The sequence below is a fragment of the Thalassophryne amazonica genome, chromosome 16 (genome assembly GCF_902500255.1).
Source record: "Thalassophryne amazonica chromosome 16, fThaAma1.1, whole genome shotgun sequence".
Taxonomy (NCBI): Eukaryota; Metazoa; Chordata; class Actinopteri; order Batrachoidiformes; family Batrachoididae; genus Thalassophryne; species Thalassophryne amazonica.
The window spans coordinates 87,249,841-87,264,326 of record NC_047118.1 but is presented as its reverse complement, the minus strand read 5'-3'; the positions used below and the strand labels follow the sequence as shown (position 1 = coordinate 87,264,326).

The 14,486-nt window shown below is 42.1% G+C and overlaps 1 protein-coding gene across 1 annotated transcript in view; it reads left to right on the top strand.

The window, feature by feature from the left end:
* trpm4a (transient receptor potential cation channel, subfamily M, member 4a) overlaps nt 1–14,486 on the top strand; it is a 505,210-nt gene that overhangs the window by 425,115 nt on the left and 65,609 nt on the right. Inside the window, exons 23-24 of the mRNA XM_034189807.1 lie at nt 3,259–3,424; nt 3,513–3,694. Coding sequence (XP_034045698.1) covers nt 3,259–3,424; nt 3,513–3,694 — 348 coding nt within the window. The remainder of the gene's footprint in view (nt 1–3,258; nt 3,425–3,512; nt 3,695–14,486) is intronic.

Sequence of the window (14,486 nt, the reverse complement as noted above, 5' to 3'; positions counted from 1 at the left end):
AGTAAATGATGTTTTTTAATCTGAGATGTTGGCAGCGCACAGAGTAAATGATGTTTTTTAATTTGACCTGTTGGCGGCACACAGGGTCAATGATGTTTTTTAATCTGAGCTGTTGGCAGCGCACAGAGTAAATTAAGTTTTTTAATTTGACCTGTTGGCGGCACACAGGGTCAATGATGTTTTTTAATCTGACCTGTTGGCAGCCCACAGAGTAAATGAAGTTTTTTAATATGACCTGTTGGCGGCACACAGAGTAAATTAAGTTTTTTAATCTAACCTGTTCACGGCACAGAGTAAATTACGTTTTTCAATCTGACCTGTTGGCAGCCCACAGAGTAAATGAAGTTTTTAATCTGACCTGTTGGCGGCGCACAAAGTAAATGATGTTTTTTAATCTGAGCTGTTGGCAACCAACAGAGTAAATGAAGTTTCTTAATCTGAGCTGTTGGCAGCCCACATAGTAAATGAAGTTTTTTAATCTGACCTGTTGGCGGCACACAGAGTCAATGATGTTTTTTAATCTGAGCTGTTGGCAGCCCACAAAGTAAAAGAGGTTTTTTAATCTGACCTGTTGGCGGCACACAGAGTAAATGAAGTTTTTTAATCGGACTTGTTGGCGGCACACAGAGTAAATGAAGTTTTTTAATCTGACCTGTTTGCGGCACACAGAGTAAATTAAGTTTTTTAATCTAACCTGTTCACGGCACACAGAGTAAATTAAGTTTTTTAATCTAACCTGTTGGTGGCACACAGAGTAAATAATGTTTCTTAATCTGACCTGTTGGTGGCACACAGAGTAAATTAAGTTTTTTATTCTGACCTGTTGGCGGCACACAGAGTAAATTAAATTTTTTTAATCTGATCTGTTGGCAGCACACAGAGTAAATGATGTTTCTTAATCTGACCTGTTGGCGGCACACAGAGTAAATGATGTTTTTTAATCTGAGATGTTGGCAGCGCACAGAGTAAATAAGGTTTTTTAATTTGACCTGTTGGCGGCCCACAAAGTAAATGAGGTTTTTTAATCTGACCTGTTGGCGGCACACAGAGTAAATGAAGTTTTTTAATCGGACTTGTTGGCGGCATACAGAGTAAATTAAGTTTTTTAATCTGACCTGTTGGTGGCACACAGAGTAAATTAAGTTTTTTATTCTGACCTGTTGGCGGCACACAGAGTAAATTAAATTTTTTTAATCTGATCTGTTGGCGGCACACAGAGTAAATGATGTTTCTTAATCTGACCTGTTGGCGGCACACAGAGTAAATGATGTTTCTTAATCTGAGCTGTTGGCGGCACACAGAGTAAATGATGTTTCTTAATCTGACCTGTTGGCGGCACACAGAGTAAATGATGTTTCTTAATCTGACCTGTTGGCAGCACACAGAGTAAATGATGTTTCTTAATCTGACCTGTTGGCGGCACACAGAATAAATTAAGTTTTTTAATGTGACCTGTTGACGGCACACAGAGTAAATTAAGTTTTTTAATATGACCTGTTGGCGGCATACATCTGGTGGTGCTCTTTGTCGCATCCACAACACCACAGAACCGCCTTGAGTTATGGATGGCAACCACCCATACACGTCAACTGGTCCATTTCCACATGTTGAAAATAACCATCTATCTGCCACAGCCAGTTGAAACATGGGCGTCCCCTTGGCCTTCTCCAGCTACTGTGATCCTCCCGACTCAGGCGCCTGCATGCAACTGCCACATGGCCAAAATATTGTCGTTGACACTACTCAACAATGCAAGTGATACTCCCCTTCTAAGCATCTCTTAGTAACCTCTTGTTTAATAGAAAGTAATTTCAGTGGTCCCCAGTGTTCCTCCAAAGAGACCAAGGACCAAAGACATCCAGTAATTAGTTCAGGTTAGCATCCAAGTCTCACAACCATACAGCAAGACAGGCAGCACCAGAACCCTAAAGACTTGGACCTTCCTTCACCTCCAGAGATATCGGCATCATCAAATGCCTTATGGTGCACATTGATCTCAAAGTCCGAGTTCCGAGAGAAATATATGTCACTGCCGAGAAAAGTGAATGTCTCTATCCATTCAACTCTTTCACCACATACAGGTTTACTTCTGATGGCTGAGTCCAGGAAGTTGTTAAACACCTGAATCTTAGGGCCCCTTCACACACATTTGGTCGAATAACGGTGAAACAGCGCGAAACAGTTCGAATTAGCGTACCGTGAAACATTGTGCCGACGGGCAGGCGTGCACAGTCCCGGTGTGACGGTTTGTGCATTTACTCAAGCTCAAGCTGAAAGGTTTTAGTCATGCTCCCAAAAACAATTTTACTGAAAAAAGTCTGAAGGACCTAAAGGTCATGGTTAGATGGCGAGGGGCTTTTCCAGGCATGTGAGAGGCAAATAAAGAAAAATGCTTAAAAGCTTTTGGGGGGGGGTCGCCCCCCCAACACCCCCAGAAGCTGAAAGGTTTTTGCCATGCTAATGCTCCCCTGAAGCATTTACTCAAAATAAAGTCTGAAGGACCTAAATGACATGGTGAGGTGCTGACGAGCTTCACTCGTTCATGTCTGTGACATATATGTACATATTATCACTAAAAAATAAACTGTATTAATAATAAATGCCAATCATAAAAAGTACACAACAATGCACAAAAATAAAGAACTGATAATACAGAAAAAGGGGCGACTTGTACTCCAGTGCAATTTATATTCCAGGCAATAAGGTAATTGTCTATATATTATGTTAATTGTAAAGTTTGATGCTTGTCATTGTGGTGAGATTGTTAAAGCTTATTAAAATGATGTGTATAAATGATTGCGATGTCTAAATTAAGAAACACGTGACACAATGAGTGAACTGTCATTGTTCAAAACGACTGGTGGACTCATTGTCACCACCTAGTGTTGCCTTTAGTTTTGTCCTTTCACTGCTGGGGTCAAAAAAAGCACCTTTATTTCTGTTTCACAATAGCTGATTTTCTTTGTCTCTCTCTTGGCCGTTATTCTGGTGAGACGGCTGTTTGTTTTTACATATATTGTTAATTGAGGGTGTTTCTGAATGCAGATGACCATGAACATGCACAAGCACATGCTCTAGAGCTTGTGGGATTTATCATCAGCTGACAGTGACTGATGACCAGTGTGCGCTGTTGTGCAACTTCTTGGACTTGGACCGGACTGGATTAGATTTTGCTTTATTTAATGAAATGGAGCATTTGTGCTTTAGTTAAAATATGAAAATCTTACTGTGTGTAACATGCATTTATCTTCTGTTCAGCTGATGTACTGGAGGAAGTAAAATGTACGAACAACGCCACACTGATTGAGGGAGGTGCTGAGCCCTGTTTGTCCATTTATGCCAACTGGCTAGTTATGGTCCTTCTGGTCATCAATCTGTTGGTTACAAACATACTGCTGGTCAACCTGCTCATCGCCATGTTCAGGTACTTAGAGGTATATTGTGTATTTGAACACATTTGTAAAATGCCCCACTGTATAGTTTGAAATACTACTTCAACTTCTCGTCCACAGCTATACCTTCTCCATAGTACAAGAACATAGTGACACCTACTGGAAATTCCAGCGCTATAACGTGATCGTGGAGTACCACTCAAGGCCCAGCCTAGCTCCACCCTTCATCATCATCTCACACCTTCATCTGTTCATCAAACGATATGTCCACCACATCCCGTCAGTCAAGAGTAAAGACTTTGGTAAGAAACAGCAAACCTCTCACCTCTCGACGAAGACATGCTGAGGACAGCATGTAGCACAGAGAGACAGAAAGAGAGGGTGAGACAAATCAAGCTGAAAGCAGAAGCATCAAACCAGTGGGGAGTAAACTAACCCATGAGGTCTAGAACAGTCATAGAATCACTCTAATGGCATGGCTGCCATGTCTGAGAAGATCAAACTCAGTGACAACCAAATGTGGAGATGAAAACAGAGGCACGTTAGAACAGTTGTACTGAAATAAAGTTGTAATTGATTTCTTTACAATGTGAAAATCAACAAACAAACAACCAGGTTCTGTTCCTGAGGGGCAGTTTTACCGAAAACATCAATTAGAACTGAAATCTGGTGAGAACTGAGGGAGGAGATCAAAAGGTTGTTAAGGACTGTGACAGGGCAGTGCATGGATGCATAGCTGCTGAGCTCTTAACAACCGATTAAAATATACCCCCTAAAAACTCGATCTATCAGCTTGAGTTTAAAAAGCAGTTATGAGTGGGGTAGACATAAAAGAGGACCGAGAAACACAAAGAAAACTGAATCCGATGAAGATATGTCAAAGAAAGAGGAGGAGCAAATCCAAGAGGAAGACAGCGACAAGCTAGCTGCTGATAGTGAACAAGAGGCTAATGCTAACGCTAAAAGCACTAGCAATGAAGGAGAATCTTCCAACGCTATTTGAAATTCAAAGGGATCTTCAAAGCATTAAGGGCGACTTTAGAGAAGCACTTCAAGAAACTAAGGTTGAAATGCTCAGAGACCTTAAGGCTGAGATGGTGACGATCACTCAGAGCATAACTAAAGAGCTGTCTGACCATGCAGCTAAACTCGAAAAAACACAACAATGCCATTGTTGAGGCCGAAGGACGCATCGCAGAAGTTGAAGAGAGCTTTGTTGTTGCTAAAGATGCCTTGCTCGATATACTGAGAGAGCAATGCAGGCTTAGGGAGAAGGTTATCGACCTACAAAGCCAATCCAGGAGAAATAATATACGGCTGTATCAGATACCTGAAGGGGCTGAAGGAGCCTCCATGGTGGATTTTGTAACGAGGTTGCTAAACACGGAGTTACAGCTAACGGAGGGTATGTTTCTCCAAATTCAAAGAGCCCACAGAGGATCTCTGCTAAAACCTGGTCTTGGTGTAACTCCAAGGTCAGTGATTGTAAATTTCTTACAGTTCGAAGGAGACCGTCCTCAGGCTGGCGTGGAAGAAGAAGATTATGATAAACGGGAAACAGGTTTATTTCGACCATGATTATGCATATGAGGTACTGGAAAAACGTAAGGCGTATGGGGACATTAAAAAGGCGCTCAAAGAAAGGGGCATTCGCTTCCAAACGCCCTTCACCAGGATCTGCATCCACTGGAGCACCGGGCCGCAAACGTACGACGACGCGGAAGACGCAGCGAGGGAGCTGAGAGCGCGGGGGATCGAGGTCACGGTGGCCAGAGCACAAACGACAGAGAGTGAGATCTTGGAGGATAGGATTCGTCGTGCTTTTCCTTGGGAAGCAGTGGACAGAGGAGACGCCATAGAAAGCAGAGTGAGATGCAGACTTCAAGAGTTAAGACGAGGAGACAGCTCATAAACGGGCATTGGGTATGCTCCATGGTGTTTTTGCACAATTGAGGTAATAGATTGTTTAAGTTTTCTCAGTCTGTATGTAAAAAGTTTAAATATAAATCAGTTGATTATACATAGAGATTAAGAGTTGTTGGACATATTGTGTATATCAGATCACTCTCCTTTATATCTATTTGTTACCATGTCTCAACAACGGAAATTAACATACTGGAGGCTGAATAATAGTATATTAAATGATCAGATATGTGAACAAATGTCTAAAGAAATAACTGAATATTTAGAAATTAATGATACTGATGAAATGACTCCACCAATACTGTGGGATGCATGTAAAGCAGTGATGAGGGGGAGAGTGATCTCTATATCCTGTCATTTGAAAAAACAGAGGAATGAAAACCTTAAAAATTTACAATTAGAATTATTGATGTTAGAAACTAAACATAAAGGTACGTTAGATGATCAAACAAGATTCGAAATAAAGAAAAAAAGAAATCAGATAGATGAGATATATAATCAAGAAATACAACACAAGTTACTATTCATTAAACAGAGTTATTATGAAGGAGGAGTTAAACATGTAAAACAACTCGCATACAAATTGAGGAAACAAAAATCAGAAAATACAGTTTATAAGATAAAAGACCTGCTGACTAATGAAATTCATAACCAATCAAATAAAATCCAAGAGTGTTTTAAAAAGTATTATAAAAACTTATACTCACAACCTCTCATGAACAATGATCATATAATGGAAAGTTTGTTTGAATCACTGAACTTGGCCTCTGTTTCAGAAAAAGAAAATTAGATCTTAACAGCACAAATTACGAAGGAAGAGATCCACTCAGCCATAGGACGACTTAAGAGTAACAAGATGCCTGGCCAAGATGGATATACTGCAGAGTGGTACAAGAAATTAAAGGATGCACTAACACCATTATTATTAAAGACATTTAATTGGGTTTTGACAAATGCAGAGACTCCTCCTTCATGGAGGGAGGGAGGCTGTCATTTCCGTGATACCCAAAGAGGGAAAAGACAAGGCAGAATGTTCCAACTATAGACCAATAAGTGTATTGAACTTGGATTATAAAATTTTTACATCAGTGTTAGCTAAAAGATTGGAAAAGATTTTACCAGGGATTATCGAATTAGATCAAACAGGATTTGTAAAATCTCGTCAAACTCATGACAATATTAGAAGATCACTACAAATTATAAAGCATATAGATGAGAATAAAATACAAGCTGTGTTATTGAGTTTGGATGCCGAAAAGGCGTTCGACTCAGTCAGATGGGAATTTTCATTTAAAGTTATGCAAAAATTTGGATTTAATTAATTTTTTATTAAAACACTGAAGGCTCTTTACAATAAACCAATAGCTCGGATCAAAATTAACGGGGCGCTCTCTGACTCTTTTGGGTTGGAAAGATCTACAAGATAGGGTTGCCCATTAAGTCCACTCTTCTTTGCAATATTCATAGAGCCACTTGCTCAATGGATCAGACAGAACAATAAGATCACAGGAATAAGGTTGTCAAACACTGAACTGAATTGTTTGCGGATGATTTTAGTTTATTTGTCTAATCCTACAGAGTCACTGCCAGAGCTATTCACGGTCCTGAGAGAATACGGGTCATTTTCAGGATATAAATTAAATGAACAAAAAGTTCTACGTTTTAACTATAAACCCTCTCAATATCTAAAACAAACATATAGGCTAAATTGGGATAACAAATGCATTAAATATTTGGGCATATATTTACCAATTGATATACCTAATTTGGAAGAAATTAATTATGGTCCCTTAAAAAAGGAAGTAAATAAAGATATAAATAGATGGAATCTGATACCCTTTCTGAGTTTAACATCAAGGGTGGACATTATAAAGATGAATGTTCTCCCTAGAATGCTGTACCTATATCAATCAATCCCAATTAAGAAACCAGATAAATATTTTGTGGAATTGGACACGATTATCTCTAGATTTGTGTGGGCAGGGAAAAAACCAAGGGCAAAGTATAAAACTTTACAGCTCTCCAAAGAGAGAGGAGGATTAGCACTTCCATGTTTCCATGATTACTATAGAGCTTCACAATTGCACCCCTTGGTAGGTTGGTGCAAACCTAACTACAATTCTAAATGGAAGGAAATAGAGTGTAAATCAACACATAATCTGCCAGTCTGTGTGTTAATAGGTGACCCATCATTACTGGATAGTTTATCAACTAATGCTAAGATTTTACTTGAGAGTTCTGTTAAGGCTTGGAGTGATGTACTAAAAAGATTTAAGCTTCATGAATATGCAGGACTCTTCAAGTGGTTTGCGTATGACCCGGAATTTAATCCGGCCAGACATGACTCAAGCTTTAAGATGTGGTGTAAAAGCGGCTTAACAACATATTGTTCTCTTTTTAAGAATGGGGGTTTTAGGAGCTTTCAGGACCTTAAGGACAAATTTGGATTGACAAATCACGATCATTTTAGATTTTTACAAATTCAAGATTTTGCTATTAAAAAATTCAATCAAAATATTAATTTTATCAAAGGTAATATTTTGGAAGTTTTTCTAAATGCATATGAAGACGCTCCTTATCAAAAAACTCTTTCAAAATTATATTTGTGTCTTCAAAGTTTAAGAAATGTTGATACTTATTATATTAAGACAAGATGGGAAGCAGAGGGCAACATATCATTCACAATTGAAGAATGGGACAGAATCTGTAAACAGCAGTGGTTGGTAATAAGTGCCCCACGTTAGAAATGATCTGGTTGTTTCAGCCTGTCGATCGGCGCTTGGAGCGCGCCGCACTCTCAGACACTGTGGGCGGTCTTTAAACCGGCTGGAGCAATCCTTAATCTGTGTAATCCCCTTAAAATCGTCCCTCAAAACCATCTGAATTTTCCGAATGGTGTCCACCTGGAGGTCTCTCACAGTTTCTGGAAAAATTTGATGCAGCAAAGCTCCAAATCGTTCAGACATTTATTCGCAATAAAATCCGACGAGGGGGGTGAACCACTGCTCACACAAAGCCTGGTCACAGGCGAATGACGCAACCGACAGGCGTGAAAAAACTCACGCATGCGCACGAAGGTTCAAACTTGGCTGATGCAATCACATGTGATTCAAATCCATATGGTTTTTGAAAAAAATAAAAAGGTCGGATACTTTTCTAACAGACCTTGTATTTACAAAATGGAAAGAATTACTTTTAAACTCAGGTTGGAGATGGATATATTTGAAGATTACTAGTCAAAATGGTTGACACATGTATCGACAAAGAGGCCCGACTTTGTATGATGTCATATTTGGATATTGCCCCCACTGTTCTTTATCTGTTCTTGGTTTTTTTTTTTTTGTTTGTTTGTTTGTTTGTTTTTTTGTGTGTCTTTTTATTCGACAAAAATTTAATAAAGAGTGAATGACAAAAGGTTGTTAAATGATCTGATGAAGCTATGAATGGGGACACAAATCAAATCAAACCAAATCACAACAAACAGTTGCCCCAAGGCGCTTTATATTGTAAGGCAAGGCCGTACAATAATTACGGAAAAACCCCAACGGTCAAAACGACCCCCTGTGAGCAAGCACTTGACGACAGTGGGAAGGAAAAACTCCCTTTTAACAGGAAGAAACCTCCAGCAGAACCAGGCTCAGGGAGGGGCAGTCTTCTGCTGGGACTGGTTGGGGCTGAGGGGAGAGAACCAGGAAAAAGACATGCTATGGAGGGGAGCAGAGATCAATCACTAATGATTAAATGCAGAGTGGTGCATACAGAGCAAAAAGAGAAAGAAACACTCAGTGCATCATGGGAACCCCCCAGCAGTCTAAGTCTATAGCAGCATAACTAAGGGATGGTTCAGGGTCACCTGATCCAGCCCTAACTATAAGCTTTAGCAAAAAGGAAAGTTTTAAGCCTAATCTTAAAAGTAGAGAGGGTGTCTGTCTCCCTGATCTGAATTGGGAGCTGGTTCCACAGGAGAGGAGCCTGAAAGCTGAAGGCTCTGCCTCCCATTCTACTCTTACAAACCCTAGGAACTACAAGTAAGCCTGCAGTCTGAGAGCGAAGCGCTCTATTGGGGTGATATGGTACTATGAGGTCCCTAAGATAAGATGGGACCTGATTATTCAAAACCTTATAAGTAAGAAGAAGAATTTTAAATTCTGTTCTAGAATTAACAGGAAGCCAATGAAGAGAGGCCAATATGGGTGAGACATATCCTGATCAAAAATGACTCCAAGATTTCTCACAGTATTGCTAGAGGTCAGGGTAATGCCATCCAGAGTAAGGATCTGGTTAGACACCATGTTTCTAAGATTTGTGGGGCCAAGTACAATATGAGTTTAAAAGCAACTATGCACCATTCCCACTTTCTCTACTCACATCCCCAAAATCCTGGAATTCTTTTGGAATTCTTCCTTTGTCAGTCTCCTTCCATCATGGTCACTCAGTTTTTGAGAACGTTCTGCTTGACACACATTTACCACACAGTACCTGTTAGTATTTCTTAATGATTGATGTAAATGAAATCAAAGACATATTCAGTGACTTGGAAATGTTGTTGTGTTCATCCGTCTCAAGAAATCTGGCAGTAAAACAGATGATTTAATGCTTATATTTAAAGTACTTTGCCCCTCTTTCAACTTCTTCTGATTTGGGGATGTAGATGTGAGACCTGATCAGTGTTGTCATCAAGGCCCAAACCATCAAGGTCAGGACCAAGGCTTTGACCCTCAAGGCCCCAAAAAAGGAAATAACTTTTATATCTAAAACGTGCTAAATTTAGGAAGTAACATCAAGAAGAGCAGTTGTGACATCACCTTGATTCAAAAGGGAGCAATTGAATGAAGTATTAATATTCTGAATGCATGCAAGTGGTTTTAGGACATAGTGGGAGCATACACCAGTACCACACGTCACCACAGCTATCACACCACGAACCACCCATGGACCTAGATAGCAACCACCCAGGCTGACAATGAGTTAAGCCCTACTTCTCAAAAATAGCCATCTATTGGCTGTAGCCAGATGAAATGTGGGTATGCCCTTGGTCTTTTGCACTTGTTAGGATTTCACGCCAGCGGTATTCATGTCCCATGAGACTGAGTACCAAAGACATTTTTCGCCTTTGCCTGAGCCACTGGGTAGCATTTTGTTCCTGTCATAGTTCATGTTTTAGGTTCTGTTCTGTTTTTGTTATTTGGTTAGTCTTGCCTGTTTCTCTGTTTATGAGACAGCCTTGATATGGTCATCCCTGGTCTATCAGCTGGCAGCCAGCTAGTGTCATTTGGTAGCCCCACATTATCAGGAAGGTCAGAGCGTTTGGCTTTCATCTATGAATATACAGGAAATGTTTCCGGTGCACAGGACAGGAGGGTTTCAGAAACAGACACCACACCCATCTCTGGATGGAGCCACACCTCAAGCAGAGAGAAAAAACAGAATCAGGCATCAGAAAGACAACAAATACAGTATAATTTGTCAGCATTAAGCAACAAGAAAAACAGAAGAAATGTTAAGGTGATCGCCGGCCACTAGACTTTAGATAAAATTTGAGGCCACGGCACACTCCGTTTACTAATAAATGAATTAAAAGAGTAAAAAGCATAGTAACATATTATGCCAGTATGCTAGCCATAAGAAAGGGAAAATAAGTGCGTCTTAAGTCTGGACATGAAAAGTCTCTGCAGAATCTGACTGTTTTATTGATGCAGGAAGATCATTCCACAGAACAGGGACACGATAAGAGAAACCTCTGTGACCCACAGACTTCTTATTCACCCTAGAGACACAAAGTAGTCCTGCTCCCTGAGAACGCAGAGCCTGGGCCGGTACGTAAGGTTTAATTAAGTCAGCTAAGTAGGGAAGTGCCAGTCTGTGAACAGTTTTATAGACTAGTAACAGAATCTTAAAATCTGATCTCACTGGGACAAGAAGCCAGTGAAGAGATGCCAAAATTGGTGTAATGTGGTCAAACTTTCTGCTTCCTGTCAAAAGTCTGGTAGCAGCATTTTGAACCAATTGGAGAGCCCTAATGCTGGACTGCAGTAAACCAGAAAATAGAACATTGCAGTAGTCCAATCAAGAAGAAACAAGCATGGATCAGGGTATCAGCGTCAGCCATAGACAGGATGGGACGAATCTTCACTATATTTCGCACGTGGAAGAAAGCAGTCCTAGTAATATCCTTGAAGTCAAGGTCAGTGGGCCCTTCCTAACAGACAAAGGTGCAAAAGCCACTTTTCACTTTCTGAACCCTGGAGTTCTCTGTGAGGAAGTCGGAGACTCAGCCCTCGCTCTGCACAGTGCACTCCAGCAGCTATGATGTCCAGCTACTTGCTATGGATCTCATAAATTTTCAGGATGTCCCACAGAGCAGCCTGGACAACCCAGTCAAATTCTTTGCAAAAGTCAGCACATACTGCAGAGAAGCATGGCCAATATTTACTTGTGTTTAAAGAAGCAGTCAATGGTTAACTTGTTTGGGACTGAATCTTGTTAAAAATAATCATTGTGAGCACTTTTCCTGGAACAAAGAGCAATGTAATCAGGTCTATTCAGAAAGGAAGCTGAAGTTAAAATGAAAAAAAAAAAAGAGTTCACTTGTTTGGGACTGAATCTTGTTAAAAATAATCATTGTGAGCACTTTTCCTGGAACAAAGAGCAATGTAATCAGGTCTATTCAGAAAGGAAGCTGAAGTTAAAATGAAAAAAAAAAAAGAGTTCCACACTTCTCATTGGTCACAATGATGATGAAATAGTAATTTCTATGTTTCTATCGATAGTTTGTGGTGCATTTTCAGAATCAAAATTAGAATGAAATCATACATTCGTTTCTAAACCTTCATATTCCAGTTAAGGGTCATGGGGAGCTGGAGCCTATCTAAGCAGTCACTGGTCGAGATGCGGAGTAGACCCTGGAGACCGCTTGTGGCTTCTCATGAGTATGGCGGCGAGTGCACACGCAGCGGCTCCTCTCGCTCCCAACACAATGGTGTTTTTGTGCTTTTTGTGTTTACAAACAGCGTGTCTGTTTATCACCGTACTATTCACGCCCTCACATCTCAAGGCGCACTTATTCCCGGGAGTTTCTGCTCGACATCTGCAGAAATATGGACAAAATCAGGGACCTAACTTCAGTGGACATGGAAAAGTTACATGAGGACGGTTTACTCCGGAGGCCCGTTCAATTCCCGACCCCTACTCCTGCATCCAGCCCACAGTGGAGGCGCAATGGACAGAACCCGAGGAAGCAGAAGAGGGGTAAGCGCAGAGGTATCTGGGCTAGTTTAGCTGCGAGACCTTACCGGCCGGCTATCCCTTCCATCACCCTGGCCAACGTACGCTTGCTGGACAATAAATTGGACCATATTCGTTTACTCTGGACATCTTCCAAGACTGTGGGTGAGTGCTGTGTCTTTGTTTTTGTAGAAACATGGCTTAACGACAGCGTCTCAGACCGTGCTATCCAGCTAGCGCGGCTAACATGCTACCGAGCAAACAGAGTGCTTATCGAGGGGGGAAAGTCCCGCGGTGGAGGACTCTGTGTTTACATCAGCGATGCCTGCTGCCGCAATGCTGTTGTTGTTTGCAAGCACTGCTCACCACTGGGGGAGTTGATGATTATTAAGTGCCGGCCATTCTACCTGCTGAGGGAATATACTGCTATTTTGCTGGCAGCTATATACATCCCTCCCAGCTCCAACAACAACAGGAGTGAGGCACTGAACGAACTCCACCAGCACATCAGTGAACAGCTGACAGCCCGCCCTGATGTATTCCTCATCCTGGCTGGGGATTTCAACCATGCCAACCCCAAGAGCGTGTTTCCACAACTCCATGGACATGTCAACTTTCCCACTTGAGGCACCAATATCTTGGACAATGTTTACACCACACACAAGGAAGCCTACAAAGCTTCCTCCCTCCCCCACCTTGGGACCTCCGACCACTCCACTGTTATGCTAATGTCTGCATACAGACCGCTGGTTAAAGTCACAAAACCAGCCAAAAAGGTGATCCGGGTGTGGCCAGAGGGGGCATCGGAAGTGCTCCGATTATTTTTTCCACTACTGACTGGAGCATGTTCAGACAGGCAGCCACCTACAATAACACCACAGACCTCCAGGAGTACACGGAGACCATCACTGCCTACATGAGGAAGTGCATGGATGATGTCACGGTCTCCAGAACCATCAGCATTTGGACCAATCAGAAATCTTGGCTGACAGGGGAAGTCCACAGACTCCTAAGGACAGCCATGGCCAACCTGTCACGAGGAATCAGAGAGGCTAAGAGACAGTACTCCAGGAGAATCGCTGACTGCTTCAAGGATGGCAGAGACTCCAGGAATCTCTGGTGGAGTATTCAGACCATCACGGACTATAAGCCCACCCCGTAGACCTGCGACAACACCCCCTCTCTGCTGAATCAGCTGAATGGCTTCTTCGCTCGCTTTGAGGCAGACAACAACATTCCAGCACAGATGATCCCTCCGCCTTCTGACGACCAGGTGCTGTCACTACCTTCAGATAGCGTGAGGCACATGCTCAGAAGGATCAATGCGAGGAAAGCCCCCAGTCCTGACGATATTCCTCGTCAAGTCCTGAGAGACTGTGCTGAGGAGCTCACGGATGTCTTCACGGACATCTTCAACATCTCACTGAGACAAGCCGTTGTCCCAACGTCTCTCAAAGCCACCACCATCATCCAGGTCCTGAAGAAGTCCTGCTACAATGACTACCGCCCGGTCGCACTCACTCCCATCATTATGAAGTGCTTCAAGCGGCTAGTCATGGACCACATCAAATCTGCCCTCCCCCCCACACTGGACCCCTACCAGTTTGCATATCAGTCCAACCGCTCGACCGACGATGCTATCTCCACTGCCCTCCACTCAGCCGTAACTCACCTGGAGACTAAGGACTCACACGTCAGAATGCTGTTCATCGACTTCAGCGGAGCATTAAATACAATCATTCCCCAGCAGCTCATCCTCAAACCAGTCCAGCTGGGACTCAACACCTCCCTGTGCAACTGGCTACTGGAGTTTCTGACGGGGAGACCACAGGCAGTCCGGGTCGGCAGCAACACCTCCAGCACCATCACGCTGAACACAGGACAGCCCCCCAAGAATGTGTGCTGAGCCCTCTCCTCTTCACTCTGTTGACCCACGACTGCACACCT